Source organism: Physeter macrocephalus, chromosome 20 (assembly GCF_002837175.3).
Source record: "Physeter macrocephalus isolate SW-GA chromosome 20, ASM283717v5, whole genome shotgun sequence".
In the NCBI taxonomy this organism is placed as follows: Eukaryota; Metazoa; Chordata; class Mammalia; order Artiodactyla; family Physeteridae; genus Physeter; species Physeter macrocephalus.
The window spans coordinates 90,668,805-90,695,475 of NC_041233.1; the positions used below are offsets into that span (position 1 = coordinate 90,668,805).

Consider the following 26,671-nt stretch of genomic DNA (forward strand, 5'->3'; position numbering starts at 1 on the left):
GCGCCTGCGCCGCCGCCGGGAGCTGAGCGCTGGGAGGACAGGAAGACCAGCCCCAGAGAAGAGACAGCACGCGCGCGCGCGCGCGCGCCATAACACAGTCAGGACCCAGACAGCCCCTCTAGGGGGACGCACAGTAAGGGACAAGCCACTTCCACAAGGCTGGGTGGTTAAGGCCTCACAGCTCATGCGGGCGGCGGGCGCGGGGGCCCTGGAGGGCGGGCCGGGCCGCCAGGCAGCCACTGCTCGGAGCGGAGCCCCCCGCGACAGGCGTTTCTCCGGGTCGCTGGCCGCACCCCACTGTGCCAGCACGGCCTGAAGGGGGCGTGTGGGACTCACCTGTTCCCTATGGACACCAGGCACCCGGCCTGGCTCCAGGCAGGTCCTGTCGGTTTCGTCCTTTCTAGAGTGAGGGGGACAGCAAGAGCTGGTGGGGGGCCTTCCCTCCATCTCCGTGCAGTGGTGACAGGACACAGAACTCTCTCACCCGGGGGGCAGGCCCAGGACCAGGGCCAAATTCAATGTGATTCTCTCGACACCTGACCTTCCTGCCAGGTGAATCTGGCTCAGAAGCAACCTCAAGGTCAACCTTAAGAGGAAAAGATGTCACTGGAGACCAGCATGCAGGCTGGAATGAGATCCCCCTCACTGGGCCTGGACCGGAGCGGGGGAACTGCAGAGGAGAGACTGGGCCTCTCGCGAGTCCCCGTTCAGACCACAGGGCCCCCCCAAAGTGGAAAGACTGGGCTGGGCATCCCAATACCCTGTCTTCTGAACCTTTCAGCTCATGCCAGACCCTATGGCACAGCCTGGCCAGCCTAGGCTACTCAGGAAAGCGTGAAGAAGGGCGTGGGGCACGGCCAGGCCCAGGCCCCCTCTCTTTGTGTCTCCGGCCAGTTCTCCCCTCTGCTCTGTGAGCTGACAGGACTCAGCCCTGAGGCGTCATCCTTGCTCCAGAACTAACCCCTGAGACGGGAACTGACCCTAAACAGGGCTTTGGTAAAGGCTGTCAATTGAAATGGATGAATCAATAATTGAACAGTTGAACACATGAAATGTCGGGGGGCCGCAGGAGGAGCCGCGTAAAGATGGACTGAAGGTTCTTGTCCCAGACCTGCCGCCGACCAGCTGTGTGACCTTGAACAGCTCATTTCCACCATCAGTTGAAACGCACGAGAGAGCTGAGACTTTGCAGTTTTGTTTGGAGACTTACCGAGGACTGTAGCCCAGGAGCCAGCCTCCAGCTCTGAGGAACTGCTCTGAAGTATATGTGAGTTAGGTGAAGAGGGTACGTGCAACCAGGCACATGTCTCAGGAGGTGGTTACTGCTAGTCATGAGGAGCAGGTATCCCCTTTAATGATTTTAGTGCTTCTTTAAGTAAGGGAAGATGCAAGAGTCCGGGTTCACAGAAATTTTCTCCTGAAAATCTCTAACTATCTGAGGGCCAGTTCTGCCAGTTCTCCCAGAGCACAGAGTGCCTCATCCTGATCTTCGCCCTGAAGTCCTTTTAGGGGTAACTATAGGTCAGCGGGTGCAGGGGCTGTGGAACTGGATGGTGGGCAGCTTTCCTCAGTTGGCAGTACCCTCCCCTTGGTCATAGTTTTGACCAAGGTTTAGAGGCATTTCATGACCAATTTGTCCCATGGCGCTAGCAAGGCTCATTCACAGGTCCGGTGAGGATTTCGCTGATACAGGCCACTCAGTGTGCTGTTACTGAACTAGGCCCCTAACAGTCTTACGAGTCTGTTATGGTTTCCCTCTTACTGGAAACTACAGGAATAGTTTCCCTCTTACTGCTTCTTCCCATATCTAGGGTTACACTAGTACAATCATTGATCTTATGTAGAACTATTTATTTGGTTAATCAAGTCGCCTAGTTGTCATTATTTTCATTGGAGAGTCCTTCTATATAGGTTGGAGAAAGTCCTTTAAATGATATATTTTCTAGTATGTGTAATCCTGTTACAGGTCATGGGGCATCTGATCTTCATCCAAGGATTACTGTGATAAGCTTCAGAAACAAACTTACAATGTCCTTTTAATAATTCAATTAAACTTCACAATAATGTAACAAGGAGCCAACAAAAGAAGTGAGCCTTGGGCAGTAAGTACAAACTTGGAAGACAACTGACAACATTAGAACTTAATATCCACTAGAACTTTCTTTTTCTCTAAAATCACCTTCATTCCTACCAAATATAGCCCAATTAAGGCTAATGTTTTTGCAAAATAAACTTGGCCTGATTATTTACATAAGTGTAATTGATTATATAGGCTCTTTTAAATTGTTTTTTCTGGAACTTTTCATAAGGAATTTCAGATTGAACTTTTAAAAAGGCCTCTCAAGTTGAGCCAGGAAAGCCATGCCAAGGGCTTGCCATTAGATTCCGCCACAATAGCTATAGATTTGGGTGAATTCCTCTCTTCTCAAGGTCTCCAAAATACCTTGACATTCTTGCACCTGCCAGGAGTTGACCTTCCTTATTCACCTGATAAGGCTACTGGGAACCTGAAAGTTTCCATTTTCTGGAGGGATCAAGTAGAAAGAAAAGATAAATGTTTCAGTTCTGCTTACAAAGGACTAATTTACCAAGTTGCTATAAGTCATAATTAGCTTAAGGTTTCCTTATATCTAGAAAACAAAGATTAAAAGCCAGTAATACTTCTGACAAAAAGTCATAAAAATTATAACCATATTCATCAGTTATCAGTCATATATAACTAATCTTTTTTTTAAGTAAATTTATTTATTTATTTATTTTTGGCTGCGTTGGGTCTTCGTTGCTGCACACGGGCTTTCTCTCGTTGTGGCGAGCGGGGGCTACTCTTCGTTGTGGTGCGCTGGCTCCTCATTGCGGTGGCTCCTCTTGTTGCAGAGCACGGGCTCTAGGCATGCAGGCTTCAGTAGTTGTGACGTGCAGGCTCAGTAGTTGTGGCACACAGGCTTAGTTGCTCCGCGGCATGTGGGATCTTCCCAGACCAGGGCTCAAACCCGTGTCCCCTGAATTGGCAGGCGGATTCTTAACCACTGTGCCACCAGGGAAGCCCTGTAACTAATCCTTGATCTTGATCCTTTAACAGTTTTATTAAGCCATCAGGGTTTCCACTAGAATTCTTTAATTTCTTACCCAGTTCAGTGGTTAGTTCCCAATTAAGTAAGTACTTGTAAGATAAGTTCCGTATGTATTTTACATCAATCTGGCTGGGGTGTTAGTCAGAGGTTGGCTTTCTGACACCCCTTAGTTGGCCTAATTTAGGAAAGACATTTGGCCAGCCTCACACCTAGTCACTCAGTCCAGACCATTCAGTGTCTTTCTGGAGGCAAAACGTGGGGCGGGGGGGGGGGCGGGGGGCACTTCCCCAGTATCTTTCAACTGGGCGTCAGGTACCCGTTATACACCACCAAATAAAACTCAGGATTATCAACCGATAATTGGGAGATCTGAGAACCAGGAGAAACTCACCAAAATTCATCTGGACTCGCCGAGAAGGTGGATGGGAATAAAAGGCCCTTGCTGCTACCAAGGTTCTGAATCCTCATAGTGTTCAGACGGAGGAGAGAAGTTAGCTCTGTGCTCCTTCATGGTCAGCAAAACTGTCGACTGAAAAAAAACGTACAACAAGAGAGCTGTGAGTTTCAGTTTTATTGGGGGACTGAGGACTATAGCCTGGGAAACAGCCTCTCAGATAGCTCTGAGGAACTGCTCTAAAGAGGGAGAGGTACGGGGGACGCTGGCTTACGTGTGATTTAGGGGAGGGGTACCTGCACTCAAGCACACATTTTGGTAGAAGGTTGCTCCTGGTCACAAGCAACGGATTTCTCCGTTCACGACTTCAGTGCTTTTCTAAGTATGAGAAGATGTAAGAATCCAGATTCATAAAAAGTTTCTAAAACATCATTAATATTGGTAACTGTCTAAGGGCTCACTTGGCCTGTTCTCCCAGAGCACAGTGTGCCCCATCCTGATCGTCCTCCTGAATTCCTTCCAGGATGTGCTGCAGGTCAGCGACTGCAGGGGCGATGACTTGATTCTTGTCGAACCGGGTGGGAGCGCCGTTCCTCCCGAGACCTCAGGCCCCTCATCCTGGGGCTGGGTGGCCTCTGCCAGCTCTGCCTGCCTGCACCCTATCAGAAGCCCTGGGTACTCTCCCAGGGCAGAGCTTCTCAAAGCCTAGTGTACAGTTCATAGAATACCTTCATGGCAATCACCTGGGAATTTTTTTTTAAATACAGGTTTCAGAGCCTCAATTCTAGACTTGTTAAATCTGGAATTTCTGAGCAGGAGGGCTACAAAGCTGCATTGTAAACGGCTTGCTGCTTGAGAACCACTGTCACATGTGCATACTTTTTTCTAAATTGCCTTGACCTCTGATGCTCCTTTTCTTCCTCTCCCCTCCATCCACCCCGGTCAGGCACCAGCCTCCCAAGCCCTTTCCCCACCCCCGCCCGCACTTCCCGCAAATGGCCAAAGGCTCCTTGTGAGGCAATCCCTCTATCCTTGGTGCCTCCCTTTACACGATGAGTGATGGCTTTTTTATCTCCTGATGATGAAACACAGCCTTCAGCTGGAGGCATTTAAGGCGCAGGACGCACAGCCGCGGCTGCAGGACCCAGAGGCCAACCCTGACGGCCCAGGAGAGGAACAGAGCCAAAAGCACCACCACCGGCCTCCACGCCTGCCCCACCACCAGGGAATCATGCTCCTCGCCACGTTCAAGCTGTGCGCCGGGAGCTCCTACAGACACGTGCGCAACATGAAGGGTGAGCTCCTGGAGCCCCCCTGTCCGGGCGACCAGAAGCCTGCGGGCAGTGTCTAGTGGGGAAAGTGTGGGCCTGGGGGGCGGGGGACAGGCCACTCAGGTCCCGGGGTGCCACTCACTGGGGGAGCCTGTGCAAGCCTTTCCCCTCCCGTACCTCAGTGTCCCCCGCGCTGAAGAACGGAGCCGGATACGAAGGTTCCTGGGTGCCTTGCGGGCTCTGTCATCCCCGGCCTCCCCTCCAGGGCTCCGAGCTGTCTTGGCTTCTTCCTGACTCTGCCTTTCTCTAGGAGGGGTACCAAGGGTGCCAGGGAAGTCCGAGCCGTGGCGGCAGAGGCAGGAGTCAGCCTGGACTCCAGGAAGCTGTGTTGGCAAAAGCCTGAGGCAGGGCAGGCGGGAGACGGGGAGGGGCACACAGAGAGGGAGCGGGCGAGGTGCGGAGCCCCACTGTCGTCAGTCAGGAGGCGGAAACCAGGGCCACCAGAGGCAGTCCCCTGCTGTCGCTGAAGGGACCACAGACACACCTAAGCAAGTCCTTTCTAATTACATTGGGTTCAGGTGGCCACTGTTTAGATGGAAGCCGCACTTGGAAGACCTGTACCCGGCGTGGGGCTGTTCTCTCTAGATCAGCGGGAACCCCCGGGCACATGGAGCAGTTACTCACGCAGAGGCCACACAGACCTCAGGGGATGGGTGTCTGTGATTCCCATTCTGTAGCAGGATAGGTTGTTCAAAGCTTCTCTCCCTTTCAAGAAGGAAACTTCAGCAAGCTTGAGTGTGGCCCCTGCCTCCAGGCCCGGCCTGCCCAGAAGGCAGGCAGGTTTCTGGGCCCTGGAAGTATTCCTGATCAAGTCACTTTCTGCCCCAGGCCAGCTTCCTCCTCTGTGATGAGACGAAGGGGTGGAACATTCTCTAAGGGGCTTTTCTGCTCCTAAGCAACAGTTTCCCTCCCTTCTCTGCAGGGCTGAGGCACCAGGCTGCGCTGGCCATCGGCCAGGAGCTGAACCGGAGGGCCCCGGGGGGCCCGACCCCAGCTGCCTGGATTAACCAGGTTCGGAGTCACGGCTCTCTGCTAGGTAAGTGCTGAGGCTTCTGGGCTTCTACCAGCGGCGGGGGCGGGGGCGGGGTCCGGGGGGGAGCAAACGATGTGCATGTGGCTCCGGTCCCTACCCCCAAATATCCCAGGCGTCCTCACTCACTTTGATGCGAATGGCGTTGTTCATGGCTAGACCCCCTCCCTGTCCCCTTTGTCTAACTTAACCTGCAGGCTGGACCATATGGCTTTGGTCTGGGCTCTTCAGAGATGAAAGGGGTGAAAGCTCGTGGGAGGCTAGGAAGCTCAGTCTCTCCGTGGCTTTGCGTCCAGGTTCCCAGCTGGAAGACACTCTCTACAGCGACCAAGAACTGGCCTATATCCAGCAGGGAGAAGAGGCCATGCAGAGGGCCCTGGGCATCCTCAGTCACCAGGAGGGCTGGAAGAAGGAGAGCCAGCAGGTGAGGGTGGGTGCGGAGGAACCCACAGCTCCTCGCTCTTCGCGGGCCACGCTCAAGGCCAGCTGGGGTCTCTGCTCCTCTCAGAAGTCCGGCCTTGTGCAACAGTCACTGGGCAGCAAGCAGTTTTGAGAATTCTCCTTTCCCAAGAATAGATCCCCAGACATCCCTCCCCCACAACAAAGATGTCCTGGAGACTCACGTTTGAGAAGCGTTGTTCCTGTATCCTTAGCTCCCCTCCAAATGCACCGTACACCCATTCAGGCCATGCAAGACGGGGACTCCAGGGGCAGCAGAGGCCTCATCCCCCTGGGTCAGAAGTTCCAGTGCTGAAGCACAGTGTCTGTGCTGTTAGCCCGCCTTATGGCTGACCTCGCAGGGGTGACCTGGGCTCACCCACAACAGGGCTGGACTGGGATACAGGTGGCCCAAGGCCCTCTGGGGTGCTCTGCTCCTGAGCACTGCCCCTTCACTGGGAGCTGGGAACAAGGCGTGTGTTAAAGGCCAACGGCTCCACCGAGACTTTGGTGGCTTTATCTTCACCGAAAGCTCACATGCTGCCCATTGGCCAAAGTTCAGGTGAGATCTTTCCTTCTCCAAGTTCTGAGTTAACAGACTCCAAGTTTGCGAGTTGGGAAATCTGGGATCTAGGCCCAGTAATGCTCTTAGCTAAGGGTCCTGGGGCATCTCACTGACCTTCTCTGGCCCTACATCCCTCTGGTGTAAAATGAGGGATTGGACTTTTAAAAAAAACCTATGTGTGAAATTAGCTGGTTGTAAACCACCTTCCCTACTCCCAGGTGCATCTCTCTCAGGATCTTTGAGCTTCTGAAGTCAAGTAAGGGCCTTCTCAGGTAGCCCTTACCCACACCCATCAACATTTACACCCAAGAAAAAAGGGCCCAGGGAACAGGCAGGTTACCTCCCCAGTCCTCAGCAGATGTACGAGGCAGGCGGCAGGAAAGATGACCTCCTCTACCTTAATCAGAGACGGTTCCAGGCTTACTCAGGCTTAGCCTAGAGTTTCCCTGGCTGTTCCCCTCCTGCTTTGCCTGGCACTGTCTACGTGTCCTAGGCCGGGAATATTTTTTCTAACCTTTCCCTTGGGGCTCCTCTCTTCCCTGCTGATAGGCGAATGGGGACGAAGTGTTGAGTAAAGTGATCCCAGACGTGGGCAAGGTGTTCCGGCTGGAGGTGGTAGTGGACCAGCCCTTGGAGAGGCTTTACGAAGAGCTCGTGGAGCACATGGAGGCCATGGGCGAGTGGAACCCGAATGTCAAGGAGATCAAGGTGGGGAGGCCCAGGCGGAAGGAAGGCCACAGCAGGCGGGAGGGGGCTGTGAGCCGCGGTGTGCCTCGGCCCCCCACCTGGCTGAGCAGTGACTCTGGTTCTCTGTGGCCTGGCAGGTCCTGCAGAAGATTGGAAAAGACACAGTCATCACTCACGAGCTGGCCGCAGAGGCGGCAGGAAACCTCGTGGGGCCCCGAGACTTCGTGAGCGTGCGCTGTACCAAGCGCCGGGGCTCCGTGTGTGTGCTGGCTGGCATGGCCACACACTACGGGGAGATGCCCCAGCAGAAGGGCGTCATCAGGTAACACTGGCAGCAGCCTCAAAAGCTCCCTTTTTTAACACAGGCTGGGACATGCACCTGCCAAGTGTGTGATGCATCCCCAGCTCTAAGAAACCAATCCTTGGTTCCTACCCTCAGCTTCCTTTCACAGAGGAAGTCTCATTTTCTGTTGCAGGGCGGGGAAGACAAGACTGGCCACACTTACATAACCAGTCTGTCCTGACCCACCCAGCAAGTTTAAGAACCTTAGTAATTTTCTAAAACAAGAAGTAGGGCTGATGGGACAAAGTGAGAGAGTGGCATGGACGTATATACACTACCAAACGTAAAATAGCTAGCTAGTGGGAAGCAGCCGCATAGCACAGGGAGATCAGCTCGGTGCTTTGTGACCACCTAGAGGGGTGGGATAAGGAGGGTGGGAGGGAGACGCAAGAGGGAGGGGATATGGGGGTATATGCATATGTATAGCTGATTCACTTTGTTATACGGCAGAAACTGACACAACAATGTAAGGCAATTATACTCCAATAAAGATGTTAAAAAAAAAAAAGTAGGGCTGAGGTTTAGCTGGTATGCTCAGGTCCCACTGTAATGTTGATTAAAACAGAACCCATACCACTTAGAACAGTTGCTACCTGAGTTTCCCAGGGGCCCCAGCACCACCCTGGACCCTTCCTTGACCTCCCCGTCATCCAGCGACTAAAAGGCACCGCAGGAGGCCTCCAGGCTTCAGCTCCAGCTCCAATCAGCATTTGTTCTGATGAGCTGGTAACCGTGCCAACTGTTAAATGTCACCCTTGGCAAAGGACACTTCTCTGATGAGATTTGGGAAGACTAGTCAGCATTCGAGAACTCGGCCTTGTCCTCCTGACCTGACATGTCTTCACCCGGCAGAGCTGAGCACGGCCCCACCTGCATGGTGCTCCATCCCCTGGCTGGAAGCCCCTCAAAGACCAAGCTCACCTGGCTGCTCAACATTGACCTCAAGGTAAGGGGAGGCCGGGGTGGGGTGGGGTGGGGCTCGGGACAGGCGGTGGTGAGCAAAGTAGGCTCTTACTGCTCCCACGTCATCCCGCACACAACTGGAAAGAGCCTCCATTCTGAGGGAACTGGACCGTTGCAGAGGGGACACTGGAGTGATGGCCTAACTGCTATTCCATCATCTCAGAAGCCTGCACTGGCTCCCCCTTACTTCTCATATCAAATTTCAATTCTGTAGTTATTTTTAGAAAGAAGGAAACTCAGGCCCAAGAAGGTATGGTAGCTGGCTCAGGGTCACACCGCTGAGAAGACAGGGCCGAAATCTGCCTGGACGGCAAATCCAGCGCTTCTGACACGGTCATGACAGCAGGGCAGTAATGCGGTCCTCCAGCCCTGACCCTGATCGACTGAACGGGGGCACGTACCCACAGAGCTAGCAGGCCGAGCCTAGGCAACCCACCAGGTGTGTGATCGGGCACGGCAGCGTCTAGAGTGGAATGTCACCCACAAGATGGCCAAATCCTTCCACCTTCGACTCTAGGGATGGCTGCCGAAGACCATCATCAACCAGGTCCTCTCGCAGACCCAGGTGGATTTTGCCAACCACCTGCGCAAGCGCCTGCAGTCCCGCCCCGCTCTCGAAGCCAGGTGTTGAAGACCAGCCTGCTGCCGCCAACGGCTCCCAGCCGAGCGCGCCTGCAGGCTCACGAGGAGGTCTCTGCTGGAAGCCTACAAGTCTGTTACAGATCTTCATCCAGGGACGGTGGGATGGGATGGTGGTGCGTTTCCAGTAGGATACTAGAACTCAGATGGGTAACATTTTAGTACCAGGAAAGTGGGGACAAGGCTCTTTTAACTTCATTCACTGATTAGCTGTAAAATGAAGCATAGGGGTCCCAAAATATTTGTTAAAACTTTTTTTTTCTGGGTCCTTACTTATCTACCTAGAAACATCTTTAAAATGCTACCAGTTAACGAACGCAGGGTGCAGAGGGTGCAAAATACAAGGATTAGGACCGCATGCTTGATGAGCTCAAGAGCTCCATTCCCTGTGGGCAACGTGTGCAGACAGAGCAGGTCTTATATAGGGCCTCCTGAAACCCTCTGCTCCTCCACCAAGACGGTAGAGAACTGCACCAAAGAACAAGCAACTCCCACAGCAGATACCGTCCAGAACTCTAGTTCAAAGTTATCTTAATGAAAAAATACAAAACTAATTATCAGACTGATTCCCCTACTTCTTCCATGAGCAGTAGTCAGAATAAAGAATCATAACTAACACAAAAACTTTAGTCTGTACCTGTTTTAAAATTCTACTCTTAAAATGCGTGCTAGTAAATTGCAACTTCATACTAAAGGAGTCATGGATGAAGACTTTAGTTAAACCAAGTCCCCTACCTCACTCAAAGGAAAAACTCCAGGGGACGTGGGTCATTCAATTATGTAGGATCTGTTACCAGAATCTTTCATAAAAATTTAATTTACATGATAAGCACAAGACTAAATCAGTTCTTAAAAGAACTCTATAGCTGGTAGCTGATTAACGGGCATTGGAAGATGAAGATTATGAATGAAGATTTTTATTTACCTAATTAAAAGGACAGAACCAAAGGCGAGTGACAGAATAGTATTACTAAGATAAAATCAAACAAAAGCAAATTTTATTACTTTCCCATTAGTGATCGTTTAGACCTAAAAAGGGAGCTGAATCTTTAGTTTGGAGTCTATTACATTTCCTCTTAGCTTGACTCGGGGCTGCCAATTTCTCTGTTTTTTTTTTTGTTGTTGTTGTTCAGGTGGATTCTCAACCACTGCACCACCAGGGAAGCCCCAGTTTCTCTGCTTTAAGGTCAATGTTTTACTATTTTGGAGGAGATGGCGGGAAGAAGAGGTGATAGGGTGACAGCAAAATCCCTTTCCAAGATTCAGAGAATTGGTGCTTAAAAACTGTAAGTTGAGATGGGGTTATTTGGCTAAAATGTATAAAGTAGGATGAAAACCTAACCATTATCACTTGAAGCTTTTCCATTCCAGTGCTAACAGCATTGATGATTTACACCATTTGGAATTAAGAGTTCTAGCTTATTTATTAAACAAATGAGAATAGCAGGAATGCTGTTATAATTTATTGAGGTATGGAGAATTTACAACTGATAGAGATATTTATTAATATTTATTCTGACTGTTTCTTAGTAGTCTATTTTTGGCATAGATGAAATTATGTTTATCCAGCCAGGAGCTTCAGAGTGAGATGGGATCACTGTAAAAGTGTTTCTAGAACAGAATTATCATCCACTCCCAGCTAAGAGAAAGAGTTACTTGTTGAAAGATGTATAGAGCAACATATGCTCTGGCTTCAAGAGAACAAGGCTGACAGTAAAGAAATGGGCTTTCAACACACACCATGGTTTTGAGTTTGATTATAATTTGCCTTTTTCAAACTATACAACTGTGTCTTTGAGGTACCTGGGGAGGTATTTTCTCACTTGTTTAATCTGACACTGGAATAAAATGAATTGTCAGTGATGATCTGCTTACAGAAACCATTTTATATAGGACCATAAGACTGGGTATTCTTTGAGCCCTTCAAATGAATCTAATCAAAACACACACACAGAATATGCAGTATAAACAGGCAAAAATCATTATTTCTGTAACCTCCAATTTATGAAAGTGAAATGCACAAAACCCTAATTTGATCATTTAAATGGAGTGGGTGCATAACTTACATGTGTGGTAATTCATGCTACAAAGAATTCATCTCCAGCTTCCTCTAGATAACACCATCCTCGTTTACTTAGAGTTCTTCAAACCCTGATGATCCAGAAGCTTTATAACCAAGTCTGCTCCATAAGACCACGAATGAATAGACCTCAGCCTGATTCTGTTGGGTTTCCTGTTAAGAGAGGTGGAATGACCGAAACAAAGACCCTGGGTCTGGGTGATTCATTAGGAGACAAATACATTAGTCAAAGCTTCTGTGTTAAGATACCAACAGTCACTTGAAATTTGGGAAATTAAACAGGCATAATATATGGGGATCCTTGGCAACATATTACCGGACTCTTGGTGAACCACTCTATTAACCTAGGTAGGAAGTTACACGCAGGGAAGTCTGGAGCAATCCTGGGAGGACTGCATTGCCACTGATTAAAAGGGGGACAGGGAAGCACTTAGGGACCCCCGGGGAAGGCTCATTCTTACATTCCAGTTTTTAGTCTTCTGAAAACTGTCCATTAATCATCAGGTATTACAAAGGAAGATAAGCAAGGCAGGAAGATAACCTGCACAGATCAACACACAAGTTCAAAGGGAAGAGCTGGAGGGAGACCATTTACCCTTTTAAGTTCCTGTTCACCTTTTTTTTTTTTTTTTTTTGCGGTACACGGGCCTCTCACTGCCGTGGCCTCTCCTGTTGCGGAGCACAGGCTCCGGATGCACAGGCTCAGCGGCCATGGCTCACGGGCCCAGCCGCTCCGTGGCATCTTCCCGGACCGGGGCACGAACCCGTGTCCCCTGCATCGGCAGGCGGACTCTCAACCACTGCGCCACCAAGGAAGCCCCCTGTTCAGCTTTTTTTTAAAAAAATATTTATTTAGGACTTCCCTGGTGGCGCAGTGGTTAAGAATCCGCCAGCCAATGCAGGGGACACGGGTTCGAGCCCTGGTCCAGGAAGATCCCACATGCTGCAGAGCAACTAAGCCCGTGTGCCACAACCACTGAGCCTACACTCTAGAGCCTGCAAGCCACAACTACTGAGCCCTCGTGCCACGACTACTGAAGCCCACGCACCTAGAGCCTGTGCTCCGAAACTAGAGAAGCCACCGCAATGAGAAGCCCACGCACTGCAAAGAAGAGTAGCCCCCGCTCGCTGCAACTAGAGAAAGCCCACATGCAGCAACGAAGACCCAACGCAGCCAAAAATAAATAAATAAATTTATTTTAAAATATTTATTTATTTGGCTGTGCCGGTCTTAGCTGTGGCACGCGGGATCTTTAGTTGCGGCATCTGGGATCTAGTTCCCTGACTAGGGATCGAACCGGGGCCTCCTGCATTGGAAGCACAGAGCCTTAGCTATTGGACCCCCAGGGAAGTGCCCCCTGTTCACCTTCTTGAGAGTCGGGTTTCACAGGATAAGAGGGGGTGATCAAATTGGCTGAAGGGAACGAAGCAACGGGGGAGGGTGGAGATAGAAACCTGTCTCTCCTTCAAGGCTGGCTCCCCTTCCTCAGAGTGCCTTACTGTTCCGACACTGTCGCCACATGGACCCCAACCTGAAAGGGAAGCAAAGTGCCACACACACTCGAAGACAAGTTTTATTTGGGAAGAGTTTCTAATTGTTAAAGCTGCAAGCAAGTTCCCTTCACAAGTATAGCTCTACAGACCTAGTAGTTTCAGAGATCCCAGTGTTCACAGGCACGCCTCAAAATTAGTAACAAAAACACACCCACGGCGAAAGGGAAGAGCTGTTAGACTGGTTTGGAATGTACAGCCATGGATTTCAGCTGTTCTCAGAAACAGGCCCCACCACTTCCTTGGGAACCAGGCGGGATGGAGGCAATGCCCGCAGAAGGACATGTCTTTAAACATGTTAGCTACTTGGGCAAGGTTACCCATCACTTAGAAAACACAGTAAGCAGCAAGTCTCAGCTGGTGGGGTACATGGCACAGGCCCAGTTCACGGGGCGCTTATGGGATCCCAGGGTCGGCAGCTGTTGGGAATGGCACACGAAGTAAAAGCCGTGATAGAAGGGACAGTGCTGAAGGGCAGGGCGTCTCTCTCAGACCCACCCGGCCTCTAATTTGCTACAGCAGAGGCCGTGTTCTGCAGTATCTTCGGGAAAACATTTGCCACCGTTAAAAAACAAACGCAAAACCCGCTCATATTATTCCCCAGGAAGTCCGTGTCTGCAAAGAAAAAGGGACTTGGTCAGGGTTCCCACGGGGGACTCCGCCTCCCATCCACTTCTGTTTCCACGTGATACAAGACGTCAGCCAGAGTGTGTTCCACCACGGCGCCCCAGCCCATGTCACTCATCTGCGGGAGGAACAAGGAACAGAGAGGTGAAGTGAGACTGGAGTAAATGCAGCAAGAAGACTGAGGATGCACGCAGACATGTTCAACGTTACTCACAGGGCGGTACGTAAGATCCTTTGGAGGATACTTGAAGCATGGTCCAAAGTTAATGGAGACCTGGGATAAATTCAATCCAAGCAGACATGAAGAAACAAAAGAAGACAATAGTGAAAACCTTAACGTGACATGGGAAATATCTCACTTTAAATGTAGCTGTGATATTCATGGTATAACTGAAACAAATGATATATATTAATACTGCTAAAAGTGGTCAATACCATATAATAGCCATCAAGAATTAGGTAAATAAAATAAACTTGTGCTGATTTCTGTTTATAACCTAAAGATTTCCTTATATTACTTCAATGGGGGCTACTGACAGAGTAAGAGGACATGGAAACTTCCAGGCACTGCCTTTTCAAATACTTTGGTTTTTCTAGCTGGTAGGCGCTAATGATAGTCCCTTCATGCTGGATCATATTTTTTTTTAAATCACTATAAGCAACAGTTACTAACGATGGTAGGTTATCACGACACATAACACCAAATTGATTTATGCGTGTAAATACTTTATATCCTTTACACTGAACAAAAGTGACCACACAGTACATCCAAAGGAAAGGTATGGGGCTTTACAATAACTGCATGATCTTTACCTGTCCAAGCAAATACTTCGTGGAGGACCCACATGTTTTTGGAACAAGCAGTAACAGTAGGAATAGGCTCCCATCCTACGCCTAGGCCTTTCAGATTTCTTTCTAGAATCCCATCAATGGCTCTTTCACCAAAACCGTCCACCTATCTCCCTCAAGTTGTGTTCACAGGATGAACAGACGATACGTACCGTGCAGCTCTTGTACAGCGAGATGGCCGGAAAGTAAACCCCCTCAAAAATATCTTTGTAAGCCACACCTTGATTGACACCATTTTTATAAAAAATTATCTGAAACAAAAACCATGGTTTTACTTCAGAATTTTAAAAAAGAACAAACTAAAAAAGAACTCCGTTGGAGAACCCTTTATTAGCAGTATGGTGGCAGCACTTGAAGAAATCCTAAGAATAGCATGTAGCTTGTGTAATAGCAATAGCTGACATTTAAATAATACCTTAGATTTTTCAGAGCCTATCTACATGCACTATTCCAGCTGGTCCTCTGGTGCTTTTTTTTTTTTTCCCTTGGTCCTCAGGTTTATTTGCTTTCTGAATTCCTATGCTACTTACACCAAACAGTTCCACTTTTTGTTTCTCATTACATTATATTTATAAAAGGTAACTGGTCGTCCACTGATCCCTTGGAACTATACCCTTTTGAGCTCATTCATCTGTCCCCTACCCTCGCCTCAGGTCCTCACTTCTGCATTTCTACTTTGAAAATCTCGCAGGATCTTCTGTCAAAGTCTCTGAATCCTCATTTCTTTGTCCTTTCTCTCTCAAAACCATCCTGAATATTCTCTTAACCACTACGGATGGACTTCAGAAAAGGCTCCTTTTTCTGAAGTAACTTTACCTCTTCTTCCCAGCAAGAGCTATCTTCTGCCTGGCTGTATTTTCTGGCTGTATTATCTCCTTAGTTCAATTAACTGTTTGCCTTTACTACTTTTCCCCTAAAAACAATCGGAATCCTAGCTTATTTCTCCTACATTTGCTTCTATTACTGATGCAGGTGGCTTCACAGCATTTTTATGGAAAAATGTTTCCAGCTCAGAACTTTCTTCCATCCCTTCCCCTTCTGTTTTGGGCCCTTGTGGTTGGTCCAGATGCACCAGCCCTTCTTTGACTGTGCTATGACCTTGGGCAAACATGTTCCCAACACCCCTGGAGAAGGGAGGCAGGGAAAGTTCTAGAAGGCGCTGAACGAGCCATCACAGCTCCTGCTGACCCCCCGGGTCACAAAGCGAGGCCCTGAATCTCCTATTCCAGTTTCCTCCTTCCACACTTGCTACCTCCTCTGACAAAGGATAAGTATCTCTGACTTGCTTCCTCAATTGCCCTCAGACTTTCTTATGTGGCCACTGTTTTATACCCTCTTTGCTCTAAGAATCCAGGTCATCCCTCTCATAGCAGCAACAGGTAGCCCAGAGAGAACAAAACACGGCAGGCAGGAGAGCGCGCTGGGCCTGCTGCTGCTGTGTTAGCAGAAATCCCTTCATCCCCCCCTGTGGGCCTCAATTCCCTCACTTTCATAATAAGGGGGTTGGACCCAATGTTCAAATTCTTCTAATTCTGACATTTTGATGACCATGACTCACCTCGCTATGGGGAGTCTGCTTTAGGCTCTTCTCTGCTTTATCCACAAAGTCTTTTTCTTCAAAATACAAATAACTCTTGAACTTTATCAAAGCCTTGAAAATCAAGAGAGAAGGAAAGAAAAAAAAAAAGGAAAAATGAAGCATCAGCTACATCATCATGGGGGGAAAAAAAAAGCCAGATTCACACAAATAGCACTGAGTCCTTGTGTACCGAACAGAAATTTAAAATCTTTGCAGAGTCAGCTTTGTTAGATTTTGAACAACTATGTGTGTCTTTAGAATTACCAGATGGCACATGCTTGTTAAATATTTTCACAAAAAGCCCATACTAAGATTTGGGGGCGGGGGGAGTCACTTCCTTCCCTCCTAGTTCCCTACCTGTTTCTCCCACAGGTGGTCTCTGGGTCACTCCTTTCTTACTGGTTCCCAAGACTCTGTTTAACTATTCACTCCCAGGTAAACATATGACATTAATTTTCTTTTTTTAACTTTTAGTTCCCTAACCAGGGACTGAACCTGCACCCTCGGTAGTGAAAGTGTGGGGTCCTAGCCACTGGACCGCCAGGGAATCCTCTGACATTCATTTTCTTAAATTTGAATTTTTTCACACATACATACACTGAGCGTGGTGAAAAAAATTCAAGAGGTATACAAGAACACAAAATGAAGACTATCTCTCCCACCATGTCCCTCCACACTCAGTTTCCTGTTGCCAAAAGCAATCACTGTTCCAGTGTCCGGGTATCCTTCTAGAAAGTCTTGGCATATATTAATATCTTCAAAATTAAAAGGCATACAAATGGTAGCATACCATCCATTCTGATTTGCATCCTGACTTTTTCATTCAACAATATACACCTGAGGTCATTTTATATCTGTACATATGTAGCTTCTGAACAGATCCACAGTATTCCATTTTAGGGACATATTAGTAATTGCTTATTCAAATTAAAAGCAAATTTTTATAATGGAAAAGAAACAGTAAATAATCTGAAGGATTCCAACAGTATCCTCGCAGTAACCGTAGACCTCTGTGCACTGTAGAACCAAGCACTCATGTGGCTGAAGGTTCTAGGTGGTGGCAGGAGTAATGAGAGTCAGCAGTGTGATGCCACCAATACAATGTGCTCTGACTGATTATTATCAGAACACCCTTGGAGGAGACACCACCCGATTTAAGCACTTACTCTAAAGCTACCATAATCAGGACAGTGTAGCACTGGCAGAAATAAAGGTCAACAAAAAGATCAGCGGAACAGAGAGCCCAGGAATAGATCTCCATAGTCATTGGACTGTCACAAAAGGAACCAAAGAAATGAGGAAAGGAGTTTTCAAAACATGGGGCTAGAATAAGTGGGTATCAACACAGGAAAAAACCCTAAACTTGGGGGCTTCCCTGGTGGCGTAGTGGTTAAGAATCCACCTGCCAATGCAGGGGACACAGGCTCAAGCCCTGGTCCGGGAAGATCCCACATGCCGTGGAGCAACTAAGCCCGTGCGCCACAACTACTGAGCCTGCACTCTAGAGCCCACAAGCCACAACTACTGAGCCTGCGTGCCACACCTACTGAAGCCCGCACACCTACGGCCCGTGCTCTGCAACAAGAGAAGCCACCACAATAAGAAGCCCGCGCACCGCAACGAAGAGTAGCTCCCGCTCGCCGCAACTAGAGAAAGCCCACGTGCAGCAACAAAGACCCAACGCAGCCAAAAATAAATAAATCAATTTATTAAAAAAAAAAAACCTAACCTTGACCTCTACTCCACGTCATTCACAAAAATGAATTCAAGGTGGATCAGAAACCTAGATTAAGAGCTAAAACCATGTTTTCAAAGAAAACATGGAAGAATACCTTCATGACATCCTGAGATCAGGCAAAGATTTATTAACTCATAGAAAGCAATATAATTGTAAAGAAAAATCTGAGATGGACTTCATAAAAATTAAGAACTTCAGTTCATCAGAAGATACCATTAAGAAAATGAATAGAAATGTCAGAGTAGGAGAAAAATACTTTAAAAAAAGCCATTTCCAACAAAAGACTGTAATTCAGAATATATGCAGAACTCCTACAACTCATTAAGATGACGAACAGCCCAATTTTTTAAAAAAGTCAAAATATTTGAACAGAAACTTCACAAAAGAAGACAGATGAATGGCCAGTAAGCACATGAAAAAATGTCCAATATCATTAGTCACCAAAGAAATGCTAATTTAAACCAAATGAGATACTCCTACACACCCACCAAAGTGGCTAGAATTGTTTGATAACAACAAATGCTAGCAAGGATGTAGTGCAACTAAAATACTAATACACTGTTAGTGGGAATGGAGAGTCTGACAATCTCTAAAACTAAATGTATAATGACCCAGTAATTCTATTTCTAGGCCAATGACTAAAAAGAAATAAAAACATGTTAACAAAAAAGGTCTGTACAAGAATATGCATAGCAACTTTATGTATAATAAACCCGAACTTGAAATGGCCCCAGTGTCCATTAATAGGAATATAGGTAAGCACTGTGGTATCGCACAATGGAAACTACCCTGCAGTAAAAAGGAACAAGCCACAGATTCCTGTAACAGCATGCAAGAATCTCAAAAGCATTATGACAAACAATAAAAGCCAGACACAAAAGATCACACACTGCAATGGTTCCATTTACATGAGTTCAAGAACAAGCAAAACTAATGGAACAGAATTGTGATGCGGGGAAAAATTCACAGCAGTGGTTGCCTCGGTGGGGGTAGCAGCTGGCGCGGACTAGGACGGAGTGTGAGGGAACTTCCTGAGGTGTAAGAGTCAACGTCTCCACAGGGGTTTGGCTCAACCTCAAAACTCAGTGAACCATACACTTAAAATCTGTACATTTCATTTTATATTGTACATTTTATATCAAAAGAAAAAACTAAACAAAAGTTAATCTCTAGCTAATGATATGCACCCTTAAGCACTTGGCAGGGGTTAAAAAAACATGGATGAATGGGTGGGTGGGTGGGTGGGTGTGTGGGTGGAGGAATGAATGGATAACATGCTAATGGCAGAATCTAGGTGATGGGTGTTTCTGGACACTGACTTTTAAATTCTTTCAATTTTGTTATGTCTTAAAATTTTCAGAATGAAATGTTGGGAAAGGTGTGAATGGATAAGCATCATTAAGAGAACACACAGTTGAAGGCATCAGCTGCCACGGGTCTTCAAACCCAGGAATCTCTCCGGGAGGACAGACTCACCTTATCTTTATAGGTATCGGGCAGTGACTTGGCTGTCTCTGTGTCTTCAGGAAGACTGATATAAAATCCCAGGACGTCTCCCTGTCCATAGCCAGAAGAGTAGTGTTTGCCAATGGACTGGTGGAATTTGGTCCCCTTTTTGCTCCGCCAAGAATAGCTAAATTTATCATAACCTAAGGGAGCTTGAAGGTTACCTGTCCCAATAAAAAGATATACAGGAAGTCAGAACTGCAAGTCAGCTCGGTTTGCTAAAGGAAGATATTCTACTCCTTTTTTATTTTTACTTTTTTGCCAGTTTTGTAAAATGGCTAACAAACTACTTCTCACAAGCAATGAATTATAAAAATATTCCTAGGAACTGCAAACCACCTAAACCCTCAGGAATTGAATTTTATGACCACAATCCAATAAGCCTACAAGTCGTGAAGCTTAGCCAGATGGTCTATACCTCTCCACCCGTTGCCACGTCCATATCATAGCCCCAGCTTACCTAACGGCTGGGACCAGCCCAGTCTAGCAGCGGTGTCTGGCGGCATCTCATCCACCGTGATTTCAAAGTACCAGGCACCTTTCCGAACCCCATGAGAAGCCCGAACCATAGAGTAGCCCTTCTCTCCGACCACAGTCAGCCGGTCATCGGAGATCTTTAACTGGGGAGCTGCAGTGATGGAGATTAAAACAAAGGCCCGCAACTTATTTGAAATACTTGGGAGACAACTGCCACAAACTCTTACCCTCCAGTAAAACAAAATAAAAAATCAGAAATATCAAGTCAGGAATTTGAAATATTAGTTCAGGAGTTTAAAAGTCTCCAGATATAGATGAAGGAGGAGAAAGAAAGAAAAAGGAAGAAAGCTGTCGAGTAATCAGTTTTTATTCAATGTGATTATTTAAGATGGCAGGTTAAAACTAATTATACTTGTCTATTCCCTAAAATATAACAAACCAATTGTAATGTGTTTGGATCCTGATGTGAATAAACCACCCTTTAGAAGACTTTTTGTTTGAAACAATTTCAAACTTTCAAAAACAGTGGAGTCCTCACATGTCCTTCACTCGGCCTGCCAAGTGTTCACACCATCTGTGACCATCACACAAGGATCAAAATCAGAAAACTGACATTGACACAACACTGTTACACTAATCTATAGGTCACCTTCGAGTTAAGCCAATTATCCAAATAACATCCTTTTTTTGTTCCAGGATCTAATCCAAGATCCCCCATTTCATCTAGTTGTCGTGTCTCCGCAGGTCTTTCATGACCCTGACATTCTGAAGGGTACTGGCCACTTGGTTTGTAGAACTGTCCCTCAAACAGGTCTGTCTGATGCTTCCTCCTGTCTGGGTCCAGGTCATGCCTCTGCTGGGACACCACTGCAGTACTGCCGGGCCTCTCAGCACGTCAGGTCAGGAAGCACATGCTGTCCAAATGGTGATATTAAACTCTGATCACTTGGTTAAGGTGGTGCCTTCCAGGTTTCTCCACTATACAATTACTATTTCCCCTTTGTAATTAGTAAGTATTTTGTGGGAAGATAAAAAGATATTTGAGACAATCAAGGAAATCGGATTTGGACTGAATTCAGATGATAGCAAGGAATTATATGTTTTGCTAAGTGTGATAAGAGCTTGTGACTATAAAAGCAAACTCCATACTTTTTAGAGATACATATTTTTAAGAGTACATAGGGTGAGACTTACTTCTTAAAAATTAAAAAAAAAAAGAGAGTGAAATAAAGGAGCAGATAAAACAAACACGGCAAAACCTTGATAACTGTTAAATCTGGGTGAAAACTATATGGAGCTTCATTGTAGTCACCTCTCGACCTTTACTTTACTAAGAGACCATTATGTAACATAAGAGGACAATCTAAACCAACTGGAAGGGACACTGTGACTTGGAAGTGAAGCAAAAAATGACAAAAGGCGGGAGAGTATTTTCGTGCTGTGTATTGATTTTATAGATGTAGAAGCATCTCCAACCCAGTTAAGACTTAACTGAGGGAAAAGCATTTGAAATAGTATTTGTGGGACTCTAGAAGTTGTCTGAATTCTGCTGGAAGAACAAAATTTAGTTTCATTAGCTTGTATAAAGGCTTACGATTTATGAAGTACTTTCATAGGTAGGTAGGTAGACAGATGGCCAGACAGACTCCCCCTCACAACTCCCACCTCTACTGGAGAAGCAGACCACGTGGCTGTTCCAAGATCACACCGCAGTTGGCAGAGCCTGATTGAAGCCCTGGCCCTGCACTATTTCCATGACCCCGCAATGGCTCTTGTATTCAGGAGATACAATGATAACCTCCCTAAATTAAATGCACATTGTTTAACAGAACCTTCCTAGGTATTTGGCAAATTCTACCTTCTCAAATACAAGTACTTCTTCCTTTACTCCTTCCTGATCAATTCAGTCCTAAAGCCATTAGGTGGGGCTGTGCAAGGTAAGTGTCTGTGACAGAACAGGATATTAAAGGGTCTACCTCCTCACAAAACTTTTTAATTACAAAGAGAAAAAAGAGTAACTTTACAGTGGATAAACCTGGCAGATACCACCTGAGCCAAATGATCGGTGGACATCACCAGTAATGGGACAATTAAAGTCCTGCATCACCTACAGGATGTAGTATGTGAGATTATTTCTGTGATATTCCTGTTGAAGATGCAGAACTTGGATCGTGAAGAACGAGATGAAACCAAACTGAGGGATATTCTGTAAAATAACTGCCTTCTAACTTTCAAAAGCGTCAAGGTCAAAGGCTAGGAAAGATGGAGAAGCTGTTCCAGACTGAAGACTTGAGAGTCAGGACAACTAAATGCAGCAAATGATTCTCAACTGGACCCTTCTGCTATAATGGACATTCTGGATCAAATGGGCAAACTTGGATAGAATATGAGCATCAGACGGTAGTAATCAGATGCTAATTTCCTGATTTTGATCGTTGTGTCAGTTCTGTAAGATGTGAAAGTTTAAAAAAATACCCACTAGTTCTTTTATATTCTTCCTTTCAAGAGGTGGAGGCTAATTTCCCTCCACTTGAGTGTGGGCTGAATTTAGCGACTAATTTTTTGTAACAAATATAATGAAGTTGAAGTGACTGTCCCACTTCAAGATAGGTCAAACTCTTTACAGCTCTCTTGGAGAACCTGCTCTAGGAGAAGTTAGCTTCCATGGATGAGGACAAATTAGCAGTCTATGGAGAGGCCCACACAGTGAGGACCTGAGGGTGTCCCGTCAAAGCCACGTGACTGAGCCATCTTGGAAACAGACCGTCATCCCCAGCTAAGAGCTTGACTGCAACTTCCTGAGTTTTTCTGAGCCAGACCACACAGCTAAGCTGCTCCCAGATTCCCAACCCTCAGAAACTATGGGATGATAAACACTGTTAGTTTTAGAATGCTAAGTTTTATGGTAATTCATTATGCAGCACTAGGTAACACAAGGAGAATGTCCTTGTTTGTAAGAAATACACAATAAAGTTCTTAAAGGTGAGACAGCATCATGGCAACTGACTCTCAAGTAGTTCAGGAAAAAAAAAAGTTTAGTACTGTTCTTACTTTTTTTAAAAAAATAAATCTGAGGTTATTTCAAAATAAAAAGTTTAAAAGATACAATATAGATTTATTGTTAACTTTTAAAAGGCTCAGCATAAACAGCAGGCAGCTACTGCTATCCTACGTATTAAGTTCTAACATGTTACTGCTAAATAAGGGCCAGTGTTCTCCCATTTTTTCCCCTCCAGAATTATAGCTATTATGTATAGTGAAACACGACAAGGCTCACTTTCTTAAACCCTGAAGTCACTTATTTGGCCCTTCCCTACTATCAAAGTATGCTTGTCACTCACAGGAGTCAAACCGATCCGTGTACAATGGTCATTAAACTGAGGGATTACGTCCAAGTGACTTCACTTGATTCCTTCACTTCTGAATGACTAGCATCAGTACAAGTGTTATAGCTTTTAGCATCAATTCAAGAAATAATGAATGGGCTTCCCAATGGAATAACTGTATGGACATGTTTAGATTCAATTCAAAGAAACAACTGAAAAGGCATATTTTAAACAACTGTGGAAATGTGAATATGGACTGAGTATGGAATAATTAAGAAATTATTATTCACCTCTATCAGGTAAGATAATGGCACAGTGGTTATGTTTGTTAAAATCCTTGTTGGAGACAAATACTGAGATATCTATGGATGAAATAATATGCTATCTGGATTTGCATTAATACTTCAGAAAAACAGCAAAGAAATCCATGAGGTACACTTGTCTAAAAGTAGTTTATTTAAATTCACTTTCGCATTCTAATGGATAATGAATGCTATTCTCTGAATAATTGAATAAATTATGCCATTAAAAGAACTATTATACATTAAAAAGAGTTTTGCATGACAAAAAAGTCATAAACAAAGTTAAAAGACAACTGACAAACTGGGAGAAAATGTTTACAACATATTCCACAGACAAAGGGCTAACTGACATCCCTACCATACAAAGGGACAAAAGACCAAAATTCCAACAGAAAAATGGGAAATTAAAAAACACAAACATCATTCACAAGGTAATGACTCTTAAAAATGAAAGAAAATGTTCAAACTCAAAGAAACACAAATTAAAACACTGAGATTCCATTTCTCACCTCTCAGACTGGCCAAAATTAAAATCTAGGACAACACCTTCTGTTTGTGAGGTTATGGGGAAACAAACATTCTCTACATTGCTGGTGGGAATGCAAACCGGCAGCCATCTGAAGGGGAATTTGGCAATATCTAACAAAACTAGGTATATACTTACTTACCGTTTGGTCCAGCAATTCCACTTCTGGAATTCAACCATGAACGTATACCACCAATAATACAAAAACACACACACCCATGGTTATTCACTGCCTCTTGATGAATCCAAAATCCTGGAAACAATCTAAGTGTCCATATTCAGAGTGGTTGAATGAACCATGTACATCCACATAATGCCATATCATAAAGTTAAAAAAAGAAAAAAATGAGGACGAGCTCTTTGAACTGGCATGGAGTAACTGCATGAAGCAAAATGCAAGACTATCTACAGTACGCTGCCCTTCATGTACGAAAAAAAGGAGATAAAAGGAAATACACACGTGTGTGCTCACCTGTGCAGAAGAAATAAAGGATGCACTAGAAACTAGAGAGACTGGTCATGGAGAGGGTGGGTGGGAAAGTGGGAGAAAAAGAGGGACTGAGAGTGGGGCAGCAGGGGTGAGGAGGCATGACACTCTGGGCAGACCTTTGTGAGTAACAGTAGCTCTAGAACTACAGTAACGTTGCACATACCCTTCACACTCTCCCCTGACACAGACGCACACGCCCCCAAGATGCGGGAGAACCCCAAATGGCATACCAACACTAACAACTGAGCCTACCGTATCACAAGTGAAAAACAAGCACACTGAAGGAGGTGGGGTAGGAAAGAACTAATCTAAGTTAGCAGTATCCTGAGGGGCTATGCAAGGCTAAGACAGAAAGAGCTGTACATAAATGCTGTAATCTAGTCAGGGAATGTTTCCTACAGTGGTTTGCAATTCTCAAACCACCTTATGTGCATATTAGACATGAACGAGTAAGAAAATGTATTGGAGGTAATTAGAGTCAGGTTTCTTACTGTTCAAGAAAGAAGTTACAAATATGGAAAGGTGTAAGGCTGGAACAACCTTGTGGTGTTTGACTAAAATGCAAGGTAGCAGAGTAAACTCAGTATAGGCATGTATATATGTGTCGGTCAGGATACGGACATACATTTCCCACCTCGGTCCACTGAGGGAGCCTAGAAGCAACACCCTGTTAACAGTAAGCACACCGAACGCTCACAACTTCATTTCTAAACACCATTCCTTAATCAAAGGAACCCAGGCTCCTTGGAGAAGGAGCCGATACTTGGCCTGGAGCACGGAAAATATGAGATGAACCAAAAACATCTTGTGACGCCAGCAAGTACGGAAAAAACGATGGGGCTTATCGAAAGGACACAAGATTCCATTCGCAACAACGTAGGTGGACCTGGAGGGTATTATGCTCAGTGAACTAAATCAGACAGAGAAAGACAAATACTCTGTTATCATTTATATGTGGAATCTAAAAAACCAAATGAATGCACATGACAAAACAGAAAGAGACTGACAGATATAGAGAACAGACTAGTGGTTACCAGGAGGAGAGGGAAGGGAAGAGGGGCGAGATAGGGTTAGGGGATCAAGAGGTACAAACCACTATGCATAAAACAAATACCCAATAAAAAAATTTAAAATAAATAAATAAAGCAGCTATACCCCAATTAAAAAACAATGATGCTTCAAGGATATATTGTACAGCATCAGGAAATACAGCCATTATTTTATAATAACTTTAAATGGAGTATAGTCTATAAAAATATTGAATCACCATATTGTACACCCGAAAGTAATACAGTATTGTAAGTCAACTATACTTCAATTAAAAAAAAAAGGAAAACACAGGACCAACCTAAAGAAGCTCCTAATGGCCAAAGCTGGAGTAATTTGAGCAACAAAATAAATATCTGTTAAATGCACACTGATAAAAATAATCAATTAAATAATAAAGAAAGGAAGGAATAAATAGCAAATGATCAGGTAAATACCACATTAACAACTATTGCCGGGGGCTTCCCTGGTGGCGCAGTGGTTGCGCGTCCGCCTGCCGATGCAGGGGAACCGGGTTCGCGCCCCGGTCTGGGAGGATCCCGCATGCCGCGGAGCGGCTGGGCCCGTGAGCCATGGCCGCTGGGCCTGCGCGTCCGGAGCCTGTGCTCTGCAACGGGAGAGGCCACGGCAGAGGGAGGCCCGCATACCACCAAAAAAAAAAAAAAAAAAAAAAAAAAAAACAACTATTGCCGACAAGATCCACTGATGGATGCTAAAATTAGTGGGCAAAACTTTACAGAGAAACGGGATACTTGCATAGCCTCACAGTATCTTTCCCTAAGATATTTATGAACTACAAAGGGAAAGACAATAGAGAGCGACAGCAGAAACCACCTTAACGCAACCAATAATAAGACAACACAACCAATAATAAGACACGTCGACATCACCAGCTCATGAGGTGATGCAGTGGGAAGGACCCATGTCTGCGGCGTGCTTCCAAAAGCACAACTCCTCAGTCTAATCATGAAAGAAAGTCAGACAGTCCCTCACTGAGGAGCAGTCAACAAAGTAACTGATTAACACTGCAACAGACTAAGGAGAAATAACTAAATGCAATGTGAGATCCTAGAAAAGAGGAACTAGAGGAAAAACTGGTGACATTTAAATAA

At 45.9% G+C, this 26,671-nt stretch overlaps 2 protein-coding genes and 1 long non-coding RNA gene across 14 annotated transcripts in view; 1 reads left to right on the top strand and 2 right to left on the bottom strand.

Moving 5' to 3' along the window:
* On the top strand, window positions 1-19,381 carry STAR (steroidogenic acute regulatory protein). Of its 8 annotated transcripts, none has more exons than XM_028481801.2 (8): window positions 1-133; window positions 4,558-4,760; window positions 5,719-5,832; window positions 6,123-6,250; window positions 7,379-7,537; window positions 7,654-7,838; window positions 8,712-8,805; window positions 9,340-10,281. In XM_028481801.2, exons 2-8 carry the CDS (start codon window positions 4,697-4,699, stop codon window positions 9,451-9,453), a joined length of 858 nt encoding a protein of 285 aa, XP_028337602.1. In that variant the 5' UTR covers window positions 1-133; window positions 4,558-4,696; the 3' UTR covers window positions 9,454-10,281. The 8 variants fall into 8 exon arrangements, with proteins under 8 accessions (XP_028337602.1, XP_028337599.1, XP_028337601.1 ...); XM_028481798.2 differs by lacking the exon at window positions 1-133 and adding an exon at window positions 687-1,342; XM_028481800.2 differs by lacking the exon at window positions 1-133 and adding an exon at window positions 687-1,285.
* LOC102994790 (uncharacterized) lies at window positions 2,533-7,462 on the bottom strand. 3 transcript variants are annotated; one of them, XR_008616247.1, is made up of 5 exons: window positions 7,344-7,462; window positions 6,450-6,726; window positions 6,018-6,228; window positions 3,463-3,600; window positions 2,533-2,999 (listed from the first exon to the last, which is right to left on the bottom strand). It is a non-coding gene; the product is annotated as an uncharacterized lncRNA (long non-coding RNA). The 3 variants fall into 3 exon arrangements; XR_449229.4 differs by lacking the exons at window positions 6,450-6,726; window positions 7,344-7,462 and adding an exon at window positions 4,914-5,638 and having other exon boundaries at window positions 2,542-2,999; window positions 6,018-6,105; XR_449228.4 differs by lacking the exons at window positions 6,018-6,228; window positions 6,450-6,726; window positions 7,344-7,462 and adding an exon at window positions 4,914-5,724 and having other exon boundaries at window positions 2,542-2,999.
* Window positions 13,079-26,671, bottom strand: part of ASH2L (ASH2 like, histone lysine methyltransferase complex subunit) — a 27,399-nt gene continuing 13,806 nt past the window's right edge. For all 3 annotated transcript variants that reach the window (XM_055081299.1, XM_007127468.3, XM_028481793.2), the window contains 6 exons: window positions 19,852-20,019; window positions 19,362-19,555; window positions 16,127-16,219; window positions 14,721-14,819; window positions 13,934-13,993; window positions 13,079-13,837 (listed from right to left, as the gene is read on the bottom strand). In XM_055081299.1, coding sequence (XP_054937274.1) covers window positions 13,730-13,837; window positions 13,934-13,993; window positions 14,721-14,819; window positions 16,127-16,219; window positions 19,362-19,555; window positions 19,852-20,019 — 722 coding nt within the window. In that variant the 3' untranslated portion in view covers window positions 13,079-13,729. The remainder of the gene's footprint in view (window positions 13,838-13,933; window positions 13,994-14,720; window positions 14,820-16,126; window positions 16,220-19,361; window positions 19,556-19,851; window positions 20,020-26,671) is intronic.